Source organism: Mixophyes fleayi, chromosome 3 (genome assembly GCF_038048845.1).
Source record: "Mixophyes fleayi isolate aMixFle1 chromosome 3, aMixFle1.hap1, whole genome shotgun sequence".
NCBI classification, from domain to species: domain Eukaryota; kingdom Metazoa; phylum Chordata; class Amphibia; order Anura; family Limnodynastidae; genus Mixophyes; species Mixophyes fleayi.
This window is the reverse complement of record NC_134404.1, coordinates 2,737,227-2,756,025: the sequence shown is the minus strand read 5'-3', so window position 1 is coordinate 2,756,025 and position 18,799 is coordinate 2,737,227. Positions and strand designations below refer to the sequence as shown.

The 18,799-nt window shown below is 47.8% G+C and overlaps 1 protein-coding gene across 1 annotated transcript in view; it reads right to left on the bottom strand.

The window, feature by feature from the left end:
* LOC142142546 (uncharacterized) overlaps positions 1-18,799 on the bottom strand; it is a 144,595-nt gene that overhangs the window by 96,694 nt on the left and 29,102 nt on the right. Inside the window, exons 6-8 of the mRNA XM_075200424.1 lie at positions 8,886-8,900; positions 5,584-5,766; positions 5,369-5,470 (exon numbers count right to left, since the gene is read on the bottom strand). Of these exons, the coding sequence (XP_075056525.1) occupies positions 5,369-5,470; positions 5,584-5,766; positions 8,886-8,900 (300 nt within the window). The remainder of the gene's footprint in view (positions 1-5,368; positions 5,471-5,583; positions 5,767-8,885; positions 8,901-18,799) is intronic.

The window sequence follows — 18,799 nt, the reverse complement described above, 5'->3', positions numbered from 1 at the left end:
CCTCTGACCTCACCTCCTGTGCCAGAGTTTCAGGTCCTTTCCTGTCCTCCAGCGTTCCAGTGTTCCTGTGTCTATCTGTTTCCTGACCCTTGCCTTCCTCCAGTTTATTGCCGTTTGCCTGTGACCATTGTGACCCGGATTGCCTTGACTACCCCTTTGGATCTCCCTTTGTACCTCGCTGTCAGAACGTTATCGACCCGGCTTGACTCACACCCCGTTTGGATTCCCCTTGTGTACCTGCATTACCCGCATCATTGCTGAACCCGCCTGTCTGACATCCCTCTCGTGCTTCGCTATCCGACTCGTGGAAGGACCGCGACCTGCGTGTTTCCTGCAGCCAAGCCCATACCTCCTTGCGGGGGTCCCTGGTGAACACCAGGGGCACGTTAGACTCCGCGCCTTCCTCCGAGTAGTGCCAACGATAGCAGGTACGCTATACTAGTCGTGACAGCACCTAAGATGCTGACACACATCACAGGACTTACAATGGGCCAGGACGTCAGACATTCCAGGCCACAAAAAGTTCTGCGTCAGGAGCTTCAGTGCTTGGTCTCTGCCCTGGTGTCCCTTCATAGGGATTTCATAAGCAACTGCCATGAGTTGCGCACAAAAGCCCCATGGTACCGCCAGTTGAAGTTGTTCACAGACTGGTCTATCCCCATCTACCTTCCTAGCTACACGGTACAATAACCCTTTACGCCAGGTCACACTCACTACTTCCCTCGCTGGAAGGCTGCCGTCAGCCTGGCGCCTCATGCCTTCCAGTGAGGGATCAGAGAGCTGCGCTGCCCTGAACTCTTCCCTGCGGCCCTTACTATCGTCTAAGTCAGGATACGCTGCAGGGGGGTCTATGCTGGGGTGACTAGTGTCAGTCAAAGTGGGGTCAGTCAAAGGGGGGTCACTGTGGTCAGCTGTACTCACCCCTGGAGCTGGCATACTGCTAGGGACAGGAGCATCACCGGGCACCCCCACAAGATCAGGTTGGCAAGAGACAACATCCTCTGCATTGCAAGGGGACGTAGTCTTTCCAGAGGCAAAGGGTTGGCTGTTTCCTGAAGAAATAGCAGATGTAGTATTTTCCTCTAGGCTGGCTGAAGTTGTAGTTCCTGGTGATGGCTGTCTTGTAGCAGCTGTGGTCTTTTCCTCTGGGCTGGGCTTTGCAGGTGTAGATCCTGAAGACTGTAGCTTAGTACCTTGGCTCCGTGTAAGAGAGTTCAGAAATGCGGTCACAATTCCACCCCCAACATCATTTCCCAAAATCACATCAGTTGGGAGGCCATCCATAACGGCAACATCTCTCAACTCCTGGCCATCTCCCCAGTCCAGATACACCCTTGCTACAGGCACTTCTTTTTCCAGTCCATTTGCCACAGTAACTCTGGCAGTGCGATCCTGCAATACTGCAGTAGGATCAATAAGATGGGGACTCACAACAGTGATTGAGGCCCCTGAGTCTCTCAGTCCTTCACCCTGCAGGGGTCCCACTTGGACCGGCTGCAGGTTTCTCCACATGTTTTTGGGTGGTCTTTTTAACACACAGGTGACTCTCTCCGCTGAGTCACCTTCATACACGCCACACTCCATCGGGCTGGCAGGGATGGAAACAGTCTCTAATGGCTCATCTTCGCCAGTTAAGCAAGTTAGTCGGGCCCCATGACTCGGATTAGGGGCACGAGTCTGGGGTGCTGGGGCTGTGGGTCAGTTCATCCTTAAATGACCTATTATTCCGCAGCTGTAGCACTTTCTCTCCAGCCTGGGCTCTCATGGTCTCTGATAACTCCCAAGGACAGGGCGGGGCAGTAGCTGGTGAGGGGTACCCGAAGGGTTAGGTACTTGCTTTTGGGAGTGAGTAGAAGAGGGGTGTCCCCCTGATTGTACAGTCCTTTGGTGTCGGCTGTTCACCAGGGGCTTCTGCCAATGTAGCCTCACTGTCACATACTGATCCGCCAGCTGTGCGGCTGCCTCCAGGTTGCCTGGCTTCCGGTCCAGCCCCCATTCTGTCACCTCCGGTGCGCACCGTTGGTGAAACTGCTCTTGGCACATCAAGTCTATTACCCCATTCACGGTCTGGGCACCTGCCCTGTGCACCCACTTCCTGGCTAACTCCTGCAGCAGGATGGCAAACTCCTCATGAGTGACGTGTTAGTCCTTTGTAAAGTCCCGGAACTTCAGACAATAGGTCTCTGGGGTAATAGTGTACCGTTTAAGGAGTGCCCTTTTTACTATATCATAGTCTGCACAGTCCTCTGTGGGCACCCCACGGTAGGCCTCCACTGCACGTCCTTGCAGTGTGGGCACCAGATGCTTAACCCATTCCTCTCTGGGTACAGTGTGTAGCCTGCAGGTCCTTTCAAATGCCTACAGGTGCTCATCAATATTCCCAACACAGTCTTTAAATTTAGGGCAAGGTAAAGATAACAGTCCTGATCTTCTAGGGGGCGCCTCCCCCCTGGGCTGCATGGCTGGTGCCCTTCCTCTTGGCGCCATGCCTCGATGACCTGTGCCCGCTCAGCTGCAGATGCATTGTCCCCTAAAGCTGCCAGCTGGATCTTTAGCCCGGCAGCCCTGCGCTCATCATAGGATAAAGGGGCTGGTTGTGCGGGTGAAGTCTGATGGGTAGAGGTCGTTGCTGTCTGTTGAACGGGAACCTCTGCTGTCTGGGCGTCTGGTGTACCTAGCTCCTGGTCGTTAACTGGGCCGCCACCTTAGCCACTCCCGCCCTCAGTTTCCTCTACCTGGGTACAATGCTGTCGGTGCCATTCCCTCAGCTTTTATCTCATCTCCGTCCTGTTTGGCGGATAGCGAATGGCTGATGTCAATGCCCTTGGCACTACACAGAGTCTCGAGGTCCACCCTAGACATATTGGTGGAGTCAGACATCCTGTGCCTTCTCCTGGCAGCAGTTATTCCTCTCCTGCATAACTCTGCTCTCCTGATTGGTTCACAAAAAGGATTTCCCACCGCTTGCCACCAGAAATATGTGACAAGATGGACCACCTATGCCACTCTGTCTGTTTTTGCTGAGAACTCTCTTGGCTTACTTTGACACCGTTCCCTTTCGTTATCCCAAATGCGCCCTCTTGCCACAGTAGGAGGGGCTTATAATGCTGCCACCACTGAGCTCCTTTTTAGCACTCAGAACCACGTTCCTGCTGGGTAACTGTCACTGCTAGTGTACTCATGTGCTGGTAAACTTGGGCTGGTAACTCCGGACCTCTTACTATATATCCAGGTTGCTGTGGATGGATCCTCCCTGCCCTATCACACTGACCAGAGCTGCAGGTAGCAGGCAGAGCGGTGGTACTGAAAAAGCCTGGGTCCAAACCTCAGACAGCCAAAGAACCGATTAGATTTAGGGTCTAAATGACAGGATTACAGCAATATTGAAGAAGTTGTCAAGCAGGTCTTTGAAGCAGAGTGATGTTTATTGCTCAAGTGTCCTGACAAGGACAGTTCCACTGATTTAAGGTATCAGTGGTCAGGTCAGATGGAACATCAGAATGATACATTACTTGCTCACACAGCTCATCTTTTATACAGTTCCGAAATAGTCTATTTTTAGAATCAGGATATGCTCTATTTACACAAACATGGATTTACATGCATTGCAAAACCACTAATATTTATACTTAGCTATACAATTCTTAAAAACCTTGCTGTGATTTCCTGGATCTTATTTCAGAGGCAGGAGACTCACTACCAAGTCAAAAGGTCTAACTGGCATGAATACTTCAGACAGTCGCCGAATACACATTTCCACAGAACAACAAAAACCCAAAACAAGCCACTTCCCCACATCACAATACACCAAAGGCTTGGTAAACACAGGCTCATTGTATCAGATATATACATCAGAAATAGACATATCCAATCGCAAGGTTAAACACAAAAACCAACTTTTCTACCCTGGTCTCAGAGATAACGATTTCCTATATCACAATATACACAATATCAAAAATAAGTGCATGTGCAATTACATAAATAAGTGCCCTGCGCTAATTGCTTTAAATAAATTTTTACCAAAAGTTATTGAATAGTGATCCAGTCACAGCCACGTTTCAGTGGGATGTTCAAATAAAGTAGCTGAAGCCTGTCTATAATTAGCAGGACAGGGATTATAATATGACATTATTTGTACATGTTTGTAAAGCCATTATATTCAGAGAACATAACGATGTGAGAATGGTTACCTTGTATCACATGAAGACAGCCTGCTAGAGCTCTGCCATGTGAGTACCAGGTATGACTTGGAGTAGTCCCATAATGTTTACTTTCCCTGAAGCTCTTATGTGAGGCCTCTGAGGAATAATTCCCAGAGGACCAGTCTCTGTCTGTCAGTGGAAGGTTGGTCACTATATATATATAACCAGAGTGAGAGGTGTTCTGTGTCTTCTTGTATGTACTCTGCAGGTTGTGTGTATGCTGCACAGCTGGTGATCATATAACTGGGACTGGTAGAGTAAGTATGGAGTAGAGATCCAGAACCATCTGTTCTTAGCCTGCTAAGCATCTATCTAGTATATATAGAGATCCCAGAGATGACATACAAGCCCTTACTGACCCTGTATATCTCTATTTACTGTATATAAAGGTACTGCAATAATCATCTCTGTACCACACACTAAGCACATATAATATAGAAGACCATCTACCATGATACATCTGTAACAACATGAGGTGACTTCCACAATCTCCTAGTCCAGGACAAGAGTCCTTCACATATAAACCCTCCTGAGAAGTCCTGTGATGAATAGATAGAGGCTCTGTCATAACAAGAGATTATATTTGATGGAATCTTGTATATTATGACAATTGGTAAAATAAAGCATTAAACATTGTATTCTTGTCATTAGACAACAGTTTACCAACGTGTATGAGTCCTACAAGTTATCACTGTAACAACATGAAGAAACTGTGCTATAACTTGTATAATAATCTGAATTCTGGAATCCACCCTCTGTCACATGTATAATATGCCCTGTACAGTAAGTTATTATCATTTTCTAATAAAGACAAATGGTTGAAACTGACAGTGTGAAGTATTGGTGTTATCCATGTTTCTTATAAGAGAATAATATATATCAAGATATAAAATAACATTTGTATATGACAGTAACTGGTGTAAGAGCTCCAGGTAGATCCTGCATCACCCAACTCTGTAATCTGACTGTTCCAGGTGCATCGCTAGTTACACAATGTGACTAATGTGAGAAATATAATGTATTAATCAGTGCACATACCTCAGGGTGACTGAGAGGACATTAATATTTCAGTGTATATAATATTCCACCTGCCTCCATCAATAAGAAGAAATCACAGTTCTACTTACTGACCTAATGTGATATATAAACACATAGATAACACTTACTTGTCCCCATGTACGTGGTTGTATCACACACACAGGTCAGTGTTCCACTTGCTGTATTACAATATTCATCACTCATACAAGATGGGCTGCATTGCTTCACCTCTGTAGCAGATAAACATGGTTATTAATCAGTAATTATTATTAATGTGTATAAAGGAGTTATAGTTATATGAGGTGTAATCACCATTGTCAGGTAACCCAGTGATATCACTGACCTGTGCAGCATTGCAAAGCTGGGTCCCAGTACCAGCCACTCACTATACTGCAGCAGTCGTTGGTGCCCATTGGGCACTCAGAGCCAGCCGGAACACATGGTGTAAAGCCATCCCTACAATAGCATCCACTCACAGTATCACATGACCCTCCACAATCTGAGCATGGACCAGGATTAGAGCCGTCTGCAGGAAAATACAACACACTTGTGTCATTAGTTTGGAGCTGAATAGTACAATATAATGTAGTAGACAGAACATAGAGGGGAAGCCTTAGAAAGCAGAATATACAGCACAATGGAGAATGAAGAAGATAAATGTTACATTGTCATATTACCAGGGATGTGACAGACACTACAATGTGTATTATGTGTACACTAGACAGGTTCCCATACTCAGTTACACACAGTAACACTATGTACTAAACCAGAGATTCCCAGTTATCACTGACTCCCCCGGAACATAGGAGAGACGTATGGAGAAGCTGCCCCCAATAATGACACCAGGGGGTAAATGTATCAAACTGCGAGTTTGCCAGTGTGTTTAAATCGCGTCAAAAAAAACTGGAAAAAAACTGGAAATGTATCAAGCTGCGATTTTGACACTCATGTTCAAAATCGCTGGTCATCTCTGGCGAATTTGAGCGATGTAAACACTGACGAGTTTAGCAAACTCGCCTGTGTTGTAACAGTGAGTTGTAAACACATCACTGTTACACTGACCTGTCATACAGCTGTTAAAGAACAGATAAAAGTTTTTTTTAAAAAAAATCGTGGGGTCCCTCTGCTATTTATGCTTAACCCTAGTGCTGCCTGACTAGTGCTGGTCCCGTGAAAATCGGGAAAAAATTTTGCCTCGGGTTCCCCCGATTTTCACTTTACCAGCACTAGGCAAACCAGCCAGGGTTGGCGGCACTATAGCAGGGGGACGCGCAGCAGGGGTCCCCCTGCCATAATGACTAACCAACCTTAGACTGTTCAGCGCTGGGCTGGATTCCCTAGCGCCCCCCCCCCCCCCCTAGAAAGAACCAGCCCAGTGCTGATAGCACTAGGGCTCTTCCTACTACCCCTGGGCTGTGGGTAGTAGGGTAATACGGTGGTAAAGTAGTAAAAAAAAAACCTGACACCACTTTTGTTTGTGGAACTACAAGTCCCAGCCAGCCAGGTTGCCAAAAACAGTGTGGCCATGCTGGTGCTTGTATAACTACAAGCACCAGCATACCCACGGCAGCCAGGGCATGTTGGCACTTGGAGAACCACAAGTGCCAACATGCCCTGACATCCCTGGCTTGCTGGGCCCTGTAGTTCCACAAAGAAAAAAGTTTACAAAGCCACAACACCCTCTTATAAACCACATACATTTATTAAAAATAATAAAACCCACAATAAAGACACTAACCACCCTCTTTTAAACCACAAGTATTTATTAAAAATAAAAAAAACAAATACTTACCAATGATGCCTTCTTTCTTGCTCCAATGTCACTTATTATTTGTAAATCCATCTTGCCGGCTTGCCCCAGTCCCAGCCATTTATACCTCCATAAGGGAATCTTTTCTAACAGGAACTCTTCACCCAGAAGGGGCCCATATTTGTACATCCCGACTCTTTAGTCTTGATTGAAGATAAAAATAAAAAAAGCCATGAGCCGCCACAAGCACCTCCTACCTAGTAGGAGGTCCGTTCCGCAATGCTCTTACGCTGTTTGCGTAAGAGCTAACTACTGTATTATGGTATTTTCCCATGCTAGTGGGGAAATCACATAATACTGTATCTAGCGCTTAGGCAATTAACGTAGCGCATGCGCTACTCTACTTGCGTAATCTGTATTTACTGTATTACAGGTTACGCAAGTAGCGTAGCGCATGTGCAATGGAACTACAGGGCCCAGCAAGCCAGGGATGTCAGGGCATGTTGGCACTTGTGGTTCTCCAAGTGCCAACATGCCCTGGCTGCCGTGGGTATGCTGGTGCTTGTAGTTTTACAAGCACCAGCATGGCCACACTGTTTTTGGCAAATTGGCTGGCTGGGACTTGTAGTTCCACAAACAAAATTGGTGTCAGTTTGTTTTTTTTACTACTTTATCGCCGTATTACCCTACTACCCACAGCCCAGGGGTAGTAGGAAGAGCCCTAGTGCTATCAGCACTGGGCTGGTTCTTTCTAGGGGGGGGGCCCGCTCGTTTTTTTCGGCGGACCCCACTCCCTACGGAATCCAGCCCAGCGCTGAACAGTCTAGGGTTGGCTAGTCATTATGGCAGGGGGACCCCTGCCGCGCGTCCCCCTGCTATAGTGCCGCCAACCCTGGCTGGTTTGCCTAGTGCTGGTAAAGTGAAAATCGGGGGAACCCCAGGCAAAATTTTTCCCCGATTTTCACGGGACCAGCACTAGTCAGGCAGCACTAGGGTTAAGCATGAATAGCGGGGGGACCTCACGCTTTTTTTTTTTCAACTTTTATCTGTTCTTTACCATTTTAACACTGCCAGGGCAGTGTAACAGTGATGTGTTTGTACAACACGCTGCTATCAAGCAGCGTGTTGTATTTGGCGTGTTTAGAAGCAAACTCTCCGCAGCTTCATACATTGGAGACTTGTATAGCTGCATTGGCAAACAGTGGTGAGTTTGATCTCTGGCGATTTTGCAAGTAGCGATTTTGACAGAAGCAGAACTCTGGCGACTTTGTATGAAAACTCAGCTTCATACATCGGCGAGTTTCAACTCTCCCGAGAAAATCGCTGGATTTGCAAACTCGCAGCTTGATACATTTACCCCCAGGTGTAGTTATTTCTGGATTGTTACTGTCAGTATCTCATTATAACTGGATCTTAGAGGTTCTGTATTAGGATAAACTGATGTCATCCAGCATTATTATATGAAGGTCTAATGCCCCTTATACTTAAGAAGAGGAGCCGGGTGGGGCTGGGGGTCCACAAGACCAGAGTATGGGGAATCTTCTATTTTGCCTGGTTACGGCCCCTGGTAATAGGACGCTGGGATATAAGTATCAGTATGTGACCTGCTGCTGCTGTGTCCTGTATATTAGGACAGGTTTTGTATTGTATCACAACTGTGTATATAAATATAAAGGACAGGGGGCATATAACCCTGTTACACCATATAACAATGTCCTTATAATAAGACAGCCAATCACTATGTATCTGTACAGTATTACCTGATCTAACACCCAGAGTACAATGTCCTCACATAACTCCCCCGTGTTTCACTGGTAAATAGATAACTTATGATTTACATTAATGTACATTTACAGTGATATAAAAGGGACAATATGAAAGTATAAATGACTTACTGTAACATTGTGCTTCTGTAAGAAAGAGAAAAAACACATTTTACTAATAATTCCAGAGTCCTTCTATAAAATTCATATTCTAATATCTTTATTCTCCTATTGGTTATTTGCTTCTCCCAGAAAAGAATTGTGACCCAATATCAGCCACAGATCTACCATTTATATCCACTGAATGATGATTAATGATCTGCGCAGGTTGTCAGGTTTATGAATCACAATATGGAAGTTATTTCCTATTTCCTTTATGTACGATAAATAGAGGTTTAGCTGTTGTCACGAGTAGCTCCGCGGCTTGCTTCTGGCTCCCCCTGGGGTCCCGGCCGTCACCTTGACGACCGGGACGTCATTTCCACTTCCTGCCCGCCAGTTGCCAAGGCAACGGCCGAACGCCTCCTGTATAGCGCTGCTTCCCGGGCGGTGCTGGTAGCCAGACGCATGTGCGCAAAATAATACAGCCTGTGGGCTGATTAATATAATCATTACTGGGGGCTGTGTAGGATTCAGAGCTAGGCTCTGATTGGTGGCCTTTTGTATTTAAGGCAGTGAGGTCTGCAGCCTCACTGCCGGTTATAGCTTCTGTTACCAGTCTGCTGACCTGCTCTGCTCCTAGCTCCTGTCCTTTGGATATTTTGTTGGATTGCCCGTGTATGACCCCTTGCCTGGATTTGGACCCTGCCTGTGTTTCTTGTGACCCCGACCACTGGTGTATTTACCGACCTTCCTGTCTGCTCGTGACCCTTGACCTCAGCCTGTTTATTGGAATTGCTATCTGCTGCTGGCCCTTGACCCTTGCCTGAACTTCACTTCGCTTACCTGGGTTCTCCCCAGCCAGTACACACTTCACGACACTCTGTCAGTCTGCAGCCAAGCCTGTCCACACCACTAGGGGCTCCAGTGAACACCTAACTGGCGGAGCAGTCTCCGGGTTGTGCTGTACCGGCTAGAGGGGTTCATAACAGCTGTATAGGACGTTCTGTGTATTTAATCTCTTTGATCTAGGCACAGGTTCTGTACAGGCAGGGGCGGATTGGCCATAGACCTTATCGGGAAGTTTCCCGGTAGGCCGATGGCCTAACAAGGCCACCCAGAGGCCACCTCACTTTGTGACAGAGTTTTTAAAAAAAGCAAAAAATTTTTTTTAGTCGTGCGGGGGGAGTCGCGCTCGGCCATGGGGGAGGGGGGGTATTGCAGGGAAGCAATATTAACCATTGGTGTTCAGTGGGCAGCAACAGGCAGCCAATTGCTAGGCTGTCTGTTGCTGTATGGGCTTCCAGGCTGCTATTCGGCAGATAGGAAGTCTGACTTCACTTCCTGTCTGCCTGATGTGAAAAAAGTCACTGGCCTGAGTAACTGAAGGTAAGTGAGGGGGGCTACCTAACTAAGGGGTCTGCCTATACTATACTAAAGGGTCTGCCTATACTATGGGGGGGCTACCTGTACTATACTAAGGGGGGGGCTACCTATACTAAGGAGGGGCTATCTATACTAAGGGGGGCTGCCTATACTATGGGGCTACCTAGACTATACTAAGAGGGAGGGCTGCCTATATTATACTAAGGGGGGCTGCCTATACTATGGGGGGCTACCTAGACTATACTATGGGGTGGCTACCTAGACTATACTAAGGGGGGGTCTGCCTATACTTTACTAAGAGGGGCTGCCTGTACTATACTAAGGGGGGGCTGCCTATACTATTCTAAGGGGGGCTGCCTATACTATACTAAGGGGGGCTACCTATACTATACTAAGGGGGGCTACCTAGACTATACTATACTAAGGGGGGACTGCCTAGACTATACTAAGGCGGGGCTGCCTAGACTATACTAAGGTGGGGCTGCCTAGACTATACTAAGGGGAGCTACCTATACTATACTAAGGGGTGCTACCTAGACTATACTATACTAAGGGGGGACTGCCTAGACTATACTAAGGGGGGGCTGCCTAGACTATAATAAGGGGGGGTTGCCTAGACTATACTAAGGGGGGCTGCCCAGACTATACTAAGGGGGGGCTGCCTAGACTATACTAGGGGGGTACCTATACTATACTAAAGGGGGGCTGCCTGTACTATACTAAGGGACGGCTGCCTATACTATACTAATGGGGCTACCTAGACTATACTATACTAAGGGGGGCTGCCTATACTATACTAAGGGGGGCTACCTATACTATACTAATGGGGCTACCTAGACTATACTATACTAAGGGGGGACTGCCTAGACTATACTAAGGCGGGGCTGCCTAGACTATACTAAGGGGGGGCTGCCTAGACTATACTAAGGGGGGCTACCTATACTATACTAAGGGGGGCTACCTAGACTATACTATACTAAGGGGGGGCTGCATAGACTATACTAAGGGGGGCTGCCTAGACTATACTAGGGGGGTACCTATACTATACTAAAGGGGGGCTGCCTGTACTATACTAAGGGAGGGCTGCCTATACTATACTAAGGGGGAGCTGCCTGTACTATACTAAGGGAGGGCTGCCTAGACTATACTACATGAGGCCACTTCAATAATTTTTTCCAGGACCACTTTAAGTTCCCAATCCGTCCCTGTGTACAGGTAACGTATACAGTGTATAGGTTGTACAGGTAACGTATAGAGTGTATAGGTTGTACAGGTAACGTATAGAGTGTATAGGTTGTACAGGTAATGTATAGAGTGTATAGGTTGTACAGGTAACGTATAGAGTGTATAGGTTGTACAGGTAACGTATAGAGTGTATAGGTTGTACAGGTAACGTATAGATTGTATAGGTTGTACAGGTAACGTATAGAGTGTATAGGTTGTATAGGTTGCTGTAGCTGTATTATGTGGCTTCCTTAATAGTCACTTTACTAAATAACATACAAAGGGCATTGTAGGGGTTACTGGGTATAACCAGAAGCACTGGGGTAAATATACAAGAGACAGCGTCTCTCTAGACACCTCCAATGATCCTGGTCCCAGATCTATAACCTGAAATTCAGGAACACTGTAATATGGTCTCACGTCATTACAATGTCCTAGAAACAAGATAAGAGTCTGGGTATAAACTCAGAGCTTATTTATACTCAATCTAGATTGTTTCATGTTTTCATAGCGGACGGATATTTATAGATGGTGCTCGTCTGTATGATGCCTTAAATGTAAAAATATATCAAACATTCAATTCTTATTATGTTTACAGTTTTTTCATCTTTCTTTACAGATTATATTTTGTTTTGTTCAAAAAAAAAAGTTAAAGTGTGTTTAATAAGATATTAGTCCTGGTTTTTACATTCTCCATCTGTCATTGTTTAATGTAACAGGACCTGGCAGGATTACATGATAGCTGTAGTTGTTTTTACTTTATTAGACTAGGTACACACTGGAGGTTTTTCAGCTTATCGGGCCACTCAGACGATAAACAACAGCTCACCCACATATCATGTAAGTGTGTATTCTCTCACGATGAACAACAATCATTCCAAAGTTCCGACTGTCGTTTCATTTGGTTGGTCGTACTGTTTAATAATCTCGTTGCAATCACCTTCCAATAATGCAGTGTGTATGCACTGACGGTCACGATCTCCATAGAGTGTACAGAGTTGTGTTCTATTCAGCCAATGCCGGCAATGAACATCTTTCGGTTAAGAAATACAGAGAGTGCTGTAAATGGAATAATGTGTTCTTTCGTTCTGAGACTGACAATCTTGTTTCAGAGTCACAAAAGCTAACGAAATTCGTAATGACATGTGGATAGCTGTAACAATGCGATTAATCATTGTGACAGGAAGGATAACAGAGGGTGGGGATTAGCCCGAGGTAACATAAACGCTGAGGGGGCAGGTAAAAGAAAGTAAAAGTATAGCAAGAGTTAACTCCACTGGGGGGCAGGGGTCAGCCAATCAGTGGGCACGTAGGGAGCAGGATAATAGTGGGGGAAGTAGGATAAGGTCCAGGTACAGGCAATCAGCTTCCCCTTTCACTGCTGGAGAGTTTAGGAGTGAGTCTATCGTCTATCCTGCTCTGCTGTCCTGGTGGGAGTTTTTGGTGAGCGTCTGGCCTTCTCTGCTGTCCTGGTGAGTATTACTGTGCAAACTTGTTTATTTTTGTACTGCTGTTGTTTTGTATTTGTGTTCCTCTCCTGTGTTCCCCCTGCTTACCGCTCAATTACTATCTGCATTTCCTTCTCTTTTCTACTGCATTTGCCCTCTATTCCTGCATATTTTCCCTCTGCTATTCCCTGATTTTCTACCTTTTCCCAGCTATCTCCCCCATACCCCATCTCCACTCCCTCCCCTTTTAATTTTCCCCGTGATCATCTCTCATTCCATCCCCTCCCCTCCTCTCCAACATGCTTAGAGCTAAGCGCACCAGGGTCCCCCCCCCTCCGCCTATTAGAGGCTGCTTCCCCCACCACAACTGCTGCACAGCGGAGAGCAAAGGTCCAGGTCTCTCCGCTCTGTGTTCCTCCCTCCCCCCCCCCCCCCCACAGATCAGGGGCCAGGGAGGAAAGAAGGGTCCGCCCCGACCATCGCGGCGGGGACGGCTGTATGCGCATGCACGGCGCTGCGCTCACGCACATGTGTCCGGCCACCGCTCCACTGCCACCAATGTGTTGAACGCTGAAAATTATCCCCCCCCCCACCCCAGAACCAGACTGTCGCTGGGGCTGGGGAGGGAAACGCTGCAGGCTCTGCTGATATAATTCCAACCATAAGCGCTGGCACCATAAGCTACAACCCCCCCAATAATTCAGGTTCCCAGCATAGCAATGGGGGGGATAACAACATTAGCGGGGGCACAGTTAACTCTCCCTCTTCCCTGCCTAACATACTGTTACCCCCTGTGTCCCAGACCCTAGCCTTGGGGACACAGGGCAGTGATACTTACCCTTCCACCACCCAGGGTCCCCTCAACCAGGGCAGCCCACCCCCCCTGCAGGGAATCAGAGGCCCCTAACAATGGGCAGCATGGGGGTACCCCCCTTCACTGCAGCAGCAGTTGGGCCCCAACTCACCATGAGCATCAGTAGCAGTTTTCCCCACCCCTTCCCTCCTTCCTGCAAACCTCCCTCAGTACTCTATCCCCCTTACCTCCCCCTTATTCCCCCATACTATCCCATTCCCTTCCGCATCTGCTAACCCCCCAGGCATCCCGGCCCCCCACATGGTCCACTTCTCCCCCCCTACTCTGCTTTCCGGCCACCCAGCCACGTCCTGCCCACCTTTTGCAGGCGACCCCCCTCCTTGGCCTGTGGGTCAGGGTGCTAATTCCATGCCTTCCCCCGCATTCACTCATCCTTCTTTCCCATAGCTGAGCGGTACCTCTGGCTGGGCTCTGCATAGCCAAAGGCTCCCTCCCTTTCCTTACTCAGTCGCGGACCCATCCCTCGGCCTTACTACCTGCTATCACCCTCCCCCCTCTGCCTATGCTCCTTATTTTTCTGTTCCTTCCTGTCCCAGTACTTACGGTTTAAACACAGGTGCCTTTGCTTCCACAGTTTCCATTGCTTCTGTTCTCTCAGGGTCGGATTGCACGCAGACATCCGCATTAGCCCCTTCAGTGGCATCAGGTTCTCAGAACGTGCAGTTAGTGGCTGGAGCCCCGGCGCAGGGCAGGGTCGGGCGTTCTCCCTGACTGGTTCTCAGGGCACCCGCTGCACGGTCGCATTAAATTTAGTTCCGCCCATTCAGCAAGCCGGTACGGTTTTGGTTCCTGAACCCAGATTACTAGCGCATAATTCAGAACCGTCATTGCTTGCAGGATCAGCGGCTCCCGGTCCAGGGAGCTCTCTTTTTGTTTCCTCCTCTGCAGGTTCGAATACGCATACGTCATCGGGCCGGGGGTCCAGGCGCGCTTCTTATGCTGAAGTCACTACAGGCGCGGCAGGAGCATCATCAGGAGCGGAAGGTGGTAGCCGCGAGGCAGCCGGTGAGCATGCCAGTGGGTTGTTAGGTATGAGCTCCGATTCAGGCTCTTCTTCCGCTGAGAATGAAGCTCCAGCCAGGTCTAGGAGTTCAGACTCGAGGTTAATAAGGTTGCTGGAGAAGAAGTTTAGCGGTACCTGCTGGAGAGCGGGGGTGGTGAATAACAGACCCAGTGGTAGGTTTATGGGTGATGATGTGGTGCGCTGTTCCAATACAGCCGTCCTGCGGGACATAAGAAACAGGGTGTGTGGCAAGATACGCACAGGCCGGTTTATAGACATGTTTGCCATTACAAACAAGGCTAAGGACAATTTGGCAACAGCGATGGCACGCTCTGGCATGGGTGAGGAGGTATATAAAAATTTTGGCAACTGGTTGGAGGGGTTCCTGGTGTTCGCAGCCTGTAGAGCCTGGAGAGCAGGCCGGAGCAACACATGAAAATTATTAAATACATATTCTTGATAGAAGGGATGCATTCCCGCTCCAGAGGTAACATGTGGAGACGTTATGACGAGGCGTTTCGCAGGAAACAAGATGGTTTATTAGTGATGGATCTGGGCTGTAAGGATGTGGAGGTGTGGCTAGAAGTGACTCAGCCCAGATCGGGAGCGAGTGATGTGGGAGCAGTGAGGCAGAGGCAACCCCCAAATAGATTGGCCCAGCCCTTTTGTGGGAGATGTTTTGCATATAACGGGGGTCATTGTGACAGAGGTGCGGCCTGTAGATTTAAGCATGCCTGTGTCGCATGTAGGAGAGGGCACCCCAGAAGAGAATGTCCTAAGAGGAGTGATCCAGGTGCCACGGACAGACCCCCCGCATGAGCTCCTGCGCATTAAGGCTTTTTCTCCCATCGTGTTGTCTGAACTGGATAAATGGCTAGGTTGGTACCCCAATAGACCGGCTTCTGAGTTTTATGGGGAAGGTTTTAGGCATGGGTTTAAATTACCGGTAAGTGGGACTATACATAAGGGTTCGCCCAGGAACCTGAAATCAGTGCTAGAATTGCCTTTGGTTGTGCAGGAGAAAGTGAATAAAGAGATCGAGTTGGGTAGAATGTGTGGTCCCTTTGCTACTCCTCCAATTCAGGGTTTGGTCATTTCCCCGGTGGGTGTAGTACCGAAGAAGGAAGTGGGTAAGTTTAGGCTGATACAGCATCTGTCTCACCCTCAGGGTATGTACGTGAATGACGCGATTGCAGAGACTGAATGCTCAGTGGTGTATCAATCATTTGAGGACGCTTTGTTGATAGTGCAGCGCTGCGGGGCTGGGGCGTTGCTGGTGAAGCTCGATATTAAGTCAGCATATAGGCTGCTGCCTTTACATCCATCTTCATTTAAATACATGGGTTTTCGCTTGCCAGGGGGTTATTATGTGGATAAATGTTTGACTATGGGCTGTTCAGTGTCTTGCACATTTTCCGAGTGTTTCAGCAATTTTCTGCATTGGTGTGTTGTTACGGGGACAGGGCATCAAAGTGTGGCCCATTACCTGGATGTTTTCTTGTTCATTGGGCCAAGGGGGTCCACGGTGTGTCGGGATTTGTTGTTTTCAGCTCAGTCATTGTTTAGAATTATGGGAGTTCCAGTGGCTGCGGGAAAATCAGAAGGTCTGACGGAGAGGCTGTCATACCTGGGTATCAAAATTGACACCAGAGCAGGGTGCTGTAGGCTGTCTACAGAGAAAGTGGCTAAGTTGAAGGGTATGATAGACTTGTTGCAGGGCAAGGCTTAGGCTCAGTTAAAGCAGGTTCAATCCCTGCTTGGTCTACTTAACTTTGCTTGTCGTGTTATTCCCATGGGCAGGGTTTTTTGCTGGAAGTTGGAGAGGGCTACAGTTGGGGTGACGAAGGCCTGTCATCTGGTTAGAAATTCCAAGGAGATTAGGGACTATCTGGTCATGTGATGCGGGGAGTGGTGTGCGGCCGCGTGGCCCCCGTCTTATAGTCAGGAAGGTTTCACAAGGAATCTCTTGTTGCTGGAATTGTTCCCAATTATTGTAGCGATGGAATTGTGGGGTAATCGCCTGAGAGATAAGAGTATAGTTTTTTGGTGCGATAATTTGGGGGTAGTGCACGCTATCAATAATCAGAAGGCTGCCTCTCCCCCAGCGCTGAGGTTATTGTGGCGTTTAGTATACAAGTGCTTATCGTTTAACATCACCTTTAGGGCGAGTCATGTACCTGGGTCTGATAATGGGATTGCGGATGCTTTGTCTAGATTTGATTGGTTGAGGTTTCGTTCGCTAGCCACTGGGGCTAATAAGATTGGTGTTTCATGCCCTGATTTTGTCTGGCAGATTATAAGGCCGGTATAGTGGACCTTGAAGAAATATCAGGAGGCTTGGTCCTCCTGGGAAGGGTATTCTTCATCAAGGGAGGCCGAAGGTAAGACTGATCAGCAGCGCATACTTTCTTTTGTGTGGCATTGTTTTCAGGTGGGTAAGTCAAAGCAGTTACACAGTAGTCCAGATGTTGCTAAGAAGATTTTGGTTCGCAGGGCATTAAAGGGTTGGGCTAGGATTTCCCCTGCGGTGGAAGACAGACGTAAGCCCATCGACAAAGTATTGTTGGCCCGGCTGATTAATATTATACCGATGGTAGCTAGAGATGTTTTTGAGGCTGCTTTGTTTAGGTTGTTGTTCTCAATGGCCTTCTTCGGAGCATTCAGGATAAGCGAGTTGGTGGCGTCCTCCAGATTGGCGACCAGGTCAGATTTACTTCTCAAGAATGTTGTGGTAAAGAACGATAGCATGGCGTGTAAAATACATAGATCTAAGACAGATCCATTGGGTAGAGGGCAGTGGATTACCTTGCATCGCAACAGGGACAGTGCAGTTTGCCCAGTCGAGCTAGCTAGGTTGTATAAGGACATGTCCCCCTCCCCTGGTAGTAATTGGCTTAGGCATCATGATGGGTACCCCCCTTACAAAGTACCAGTTTTCAGCTGTCTGTAAGAAGCGTGCTGCAAAGCTTGGCTTGAATACAGCAGATTATGGGACCAATTCCTTCAGAATTGGAGCAGCTACAGTAGCAGCTAAAGAGGGCGCTTCAGAACAGTCTATTATGGAGTGGGGTAGGTGGAAGTCAAAGTGTTTTAGGAAATATGTTCGTCCACCTGTTGCGCTTTAGCGTGTTTGCTGCGATTCCGGGAGGCTGACCCATAACAAAGGTTGCTTGTCTTGTTGAAAGGAGGCGCGTAGGGATTTGTCATTTTCTTTTCTTCGGGTGCCTGATTGGCTGTTGGCGCCCCAGGGTTTCTGGTTTTACCTCCGCATGGGTCACCCTATCTTGCACAAGTGGCAGTGTTTCCATTTCGATAGTTATTAAACGTGCATTACGTCTCCGGTTGACACACATCTCAATCCATCTTACTTGTTCCCGTCATGATGGCAAAAATATTTGGTTGGTTGGCCATTCATTCGTCTTTTGGGCCGGTAAAAGTGGGCCTGCTCATAACTCGTCCAGATACCCCCAGGCAAGTTCAGTTAGGTGGATAGGTTGCAGGGGGCTGTGTTGGGAGTCACTATTGCAGGTTCCAAGGGATAGCGAGGTCAGATTTGGACGCCCTTCTGTACTTATAATCCACCTCGGGGGAAATAATTTGGGGAAGTGGAAGTGGAAAGGTTAAGAGCTCATAGTAAGGATCAAAGCGGATATTGGGGTAATTAAGCTACAATGGCCAGCAGTGCACCTCATCTGGTCGGACATCATCCCTAGAATTAATTGGAGGGGAGCAGACAGTCCAGCTCGTATTGAAAAGGCTCGCGGGAAGATTAACAGGGCTGCAAGGAGAATATTGTCAGAGGTAGGGGGCGAGTTTATCAGCTACCCGGGCATCAGAGCATGTTTCACAAAATTGTATAGGCCAGATGGGGTACATTTGGCAGATACAGGGTTGTCGTATTTTGTAGAGCAGATTTTCAGTGTTGAGAGGTCAGTTGGTGGCGGGCTTGGGTTCCTAGCGGGACTCAGCTGTGACGGTAATCAGCCCAGTCAGCAGACTATTGGGTCACATT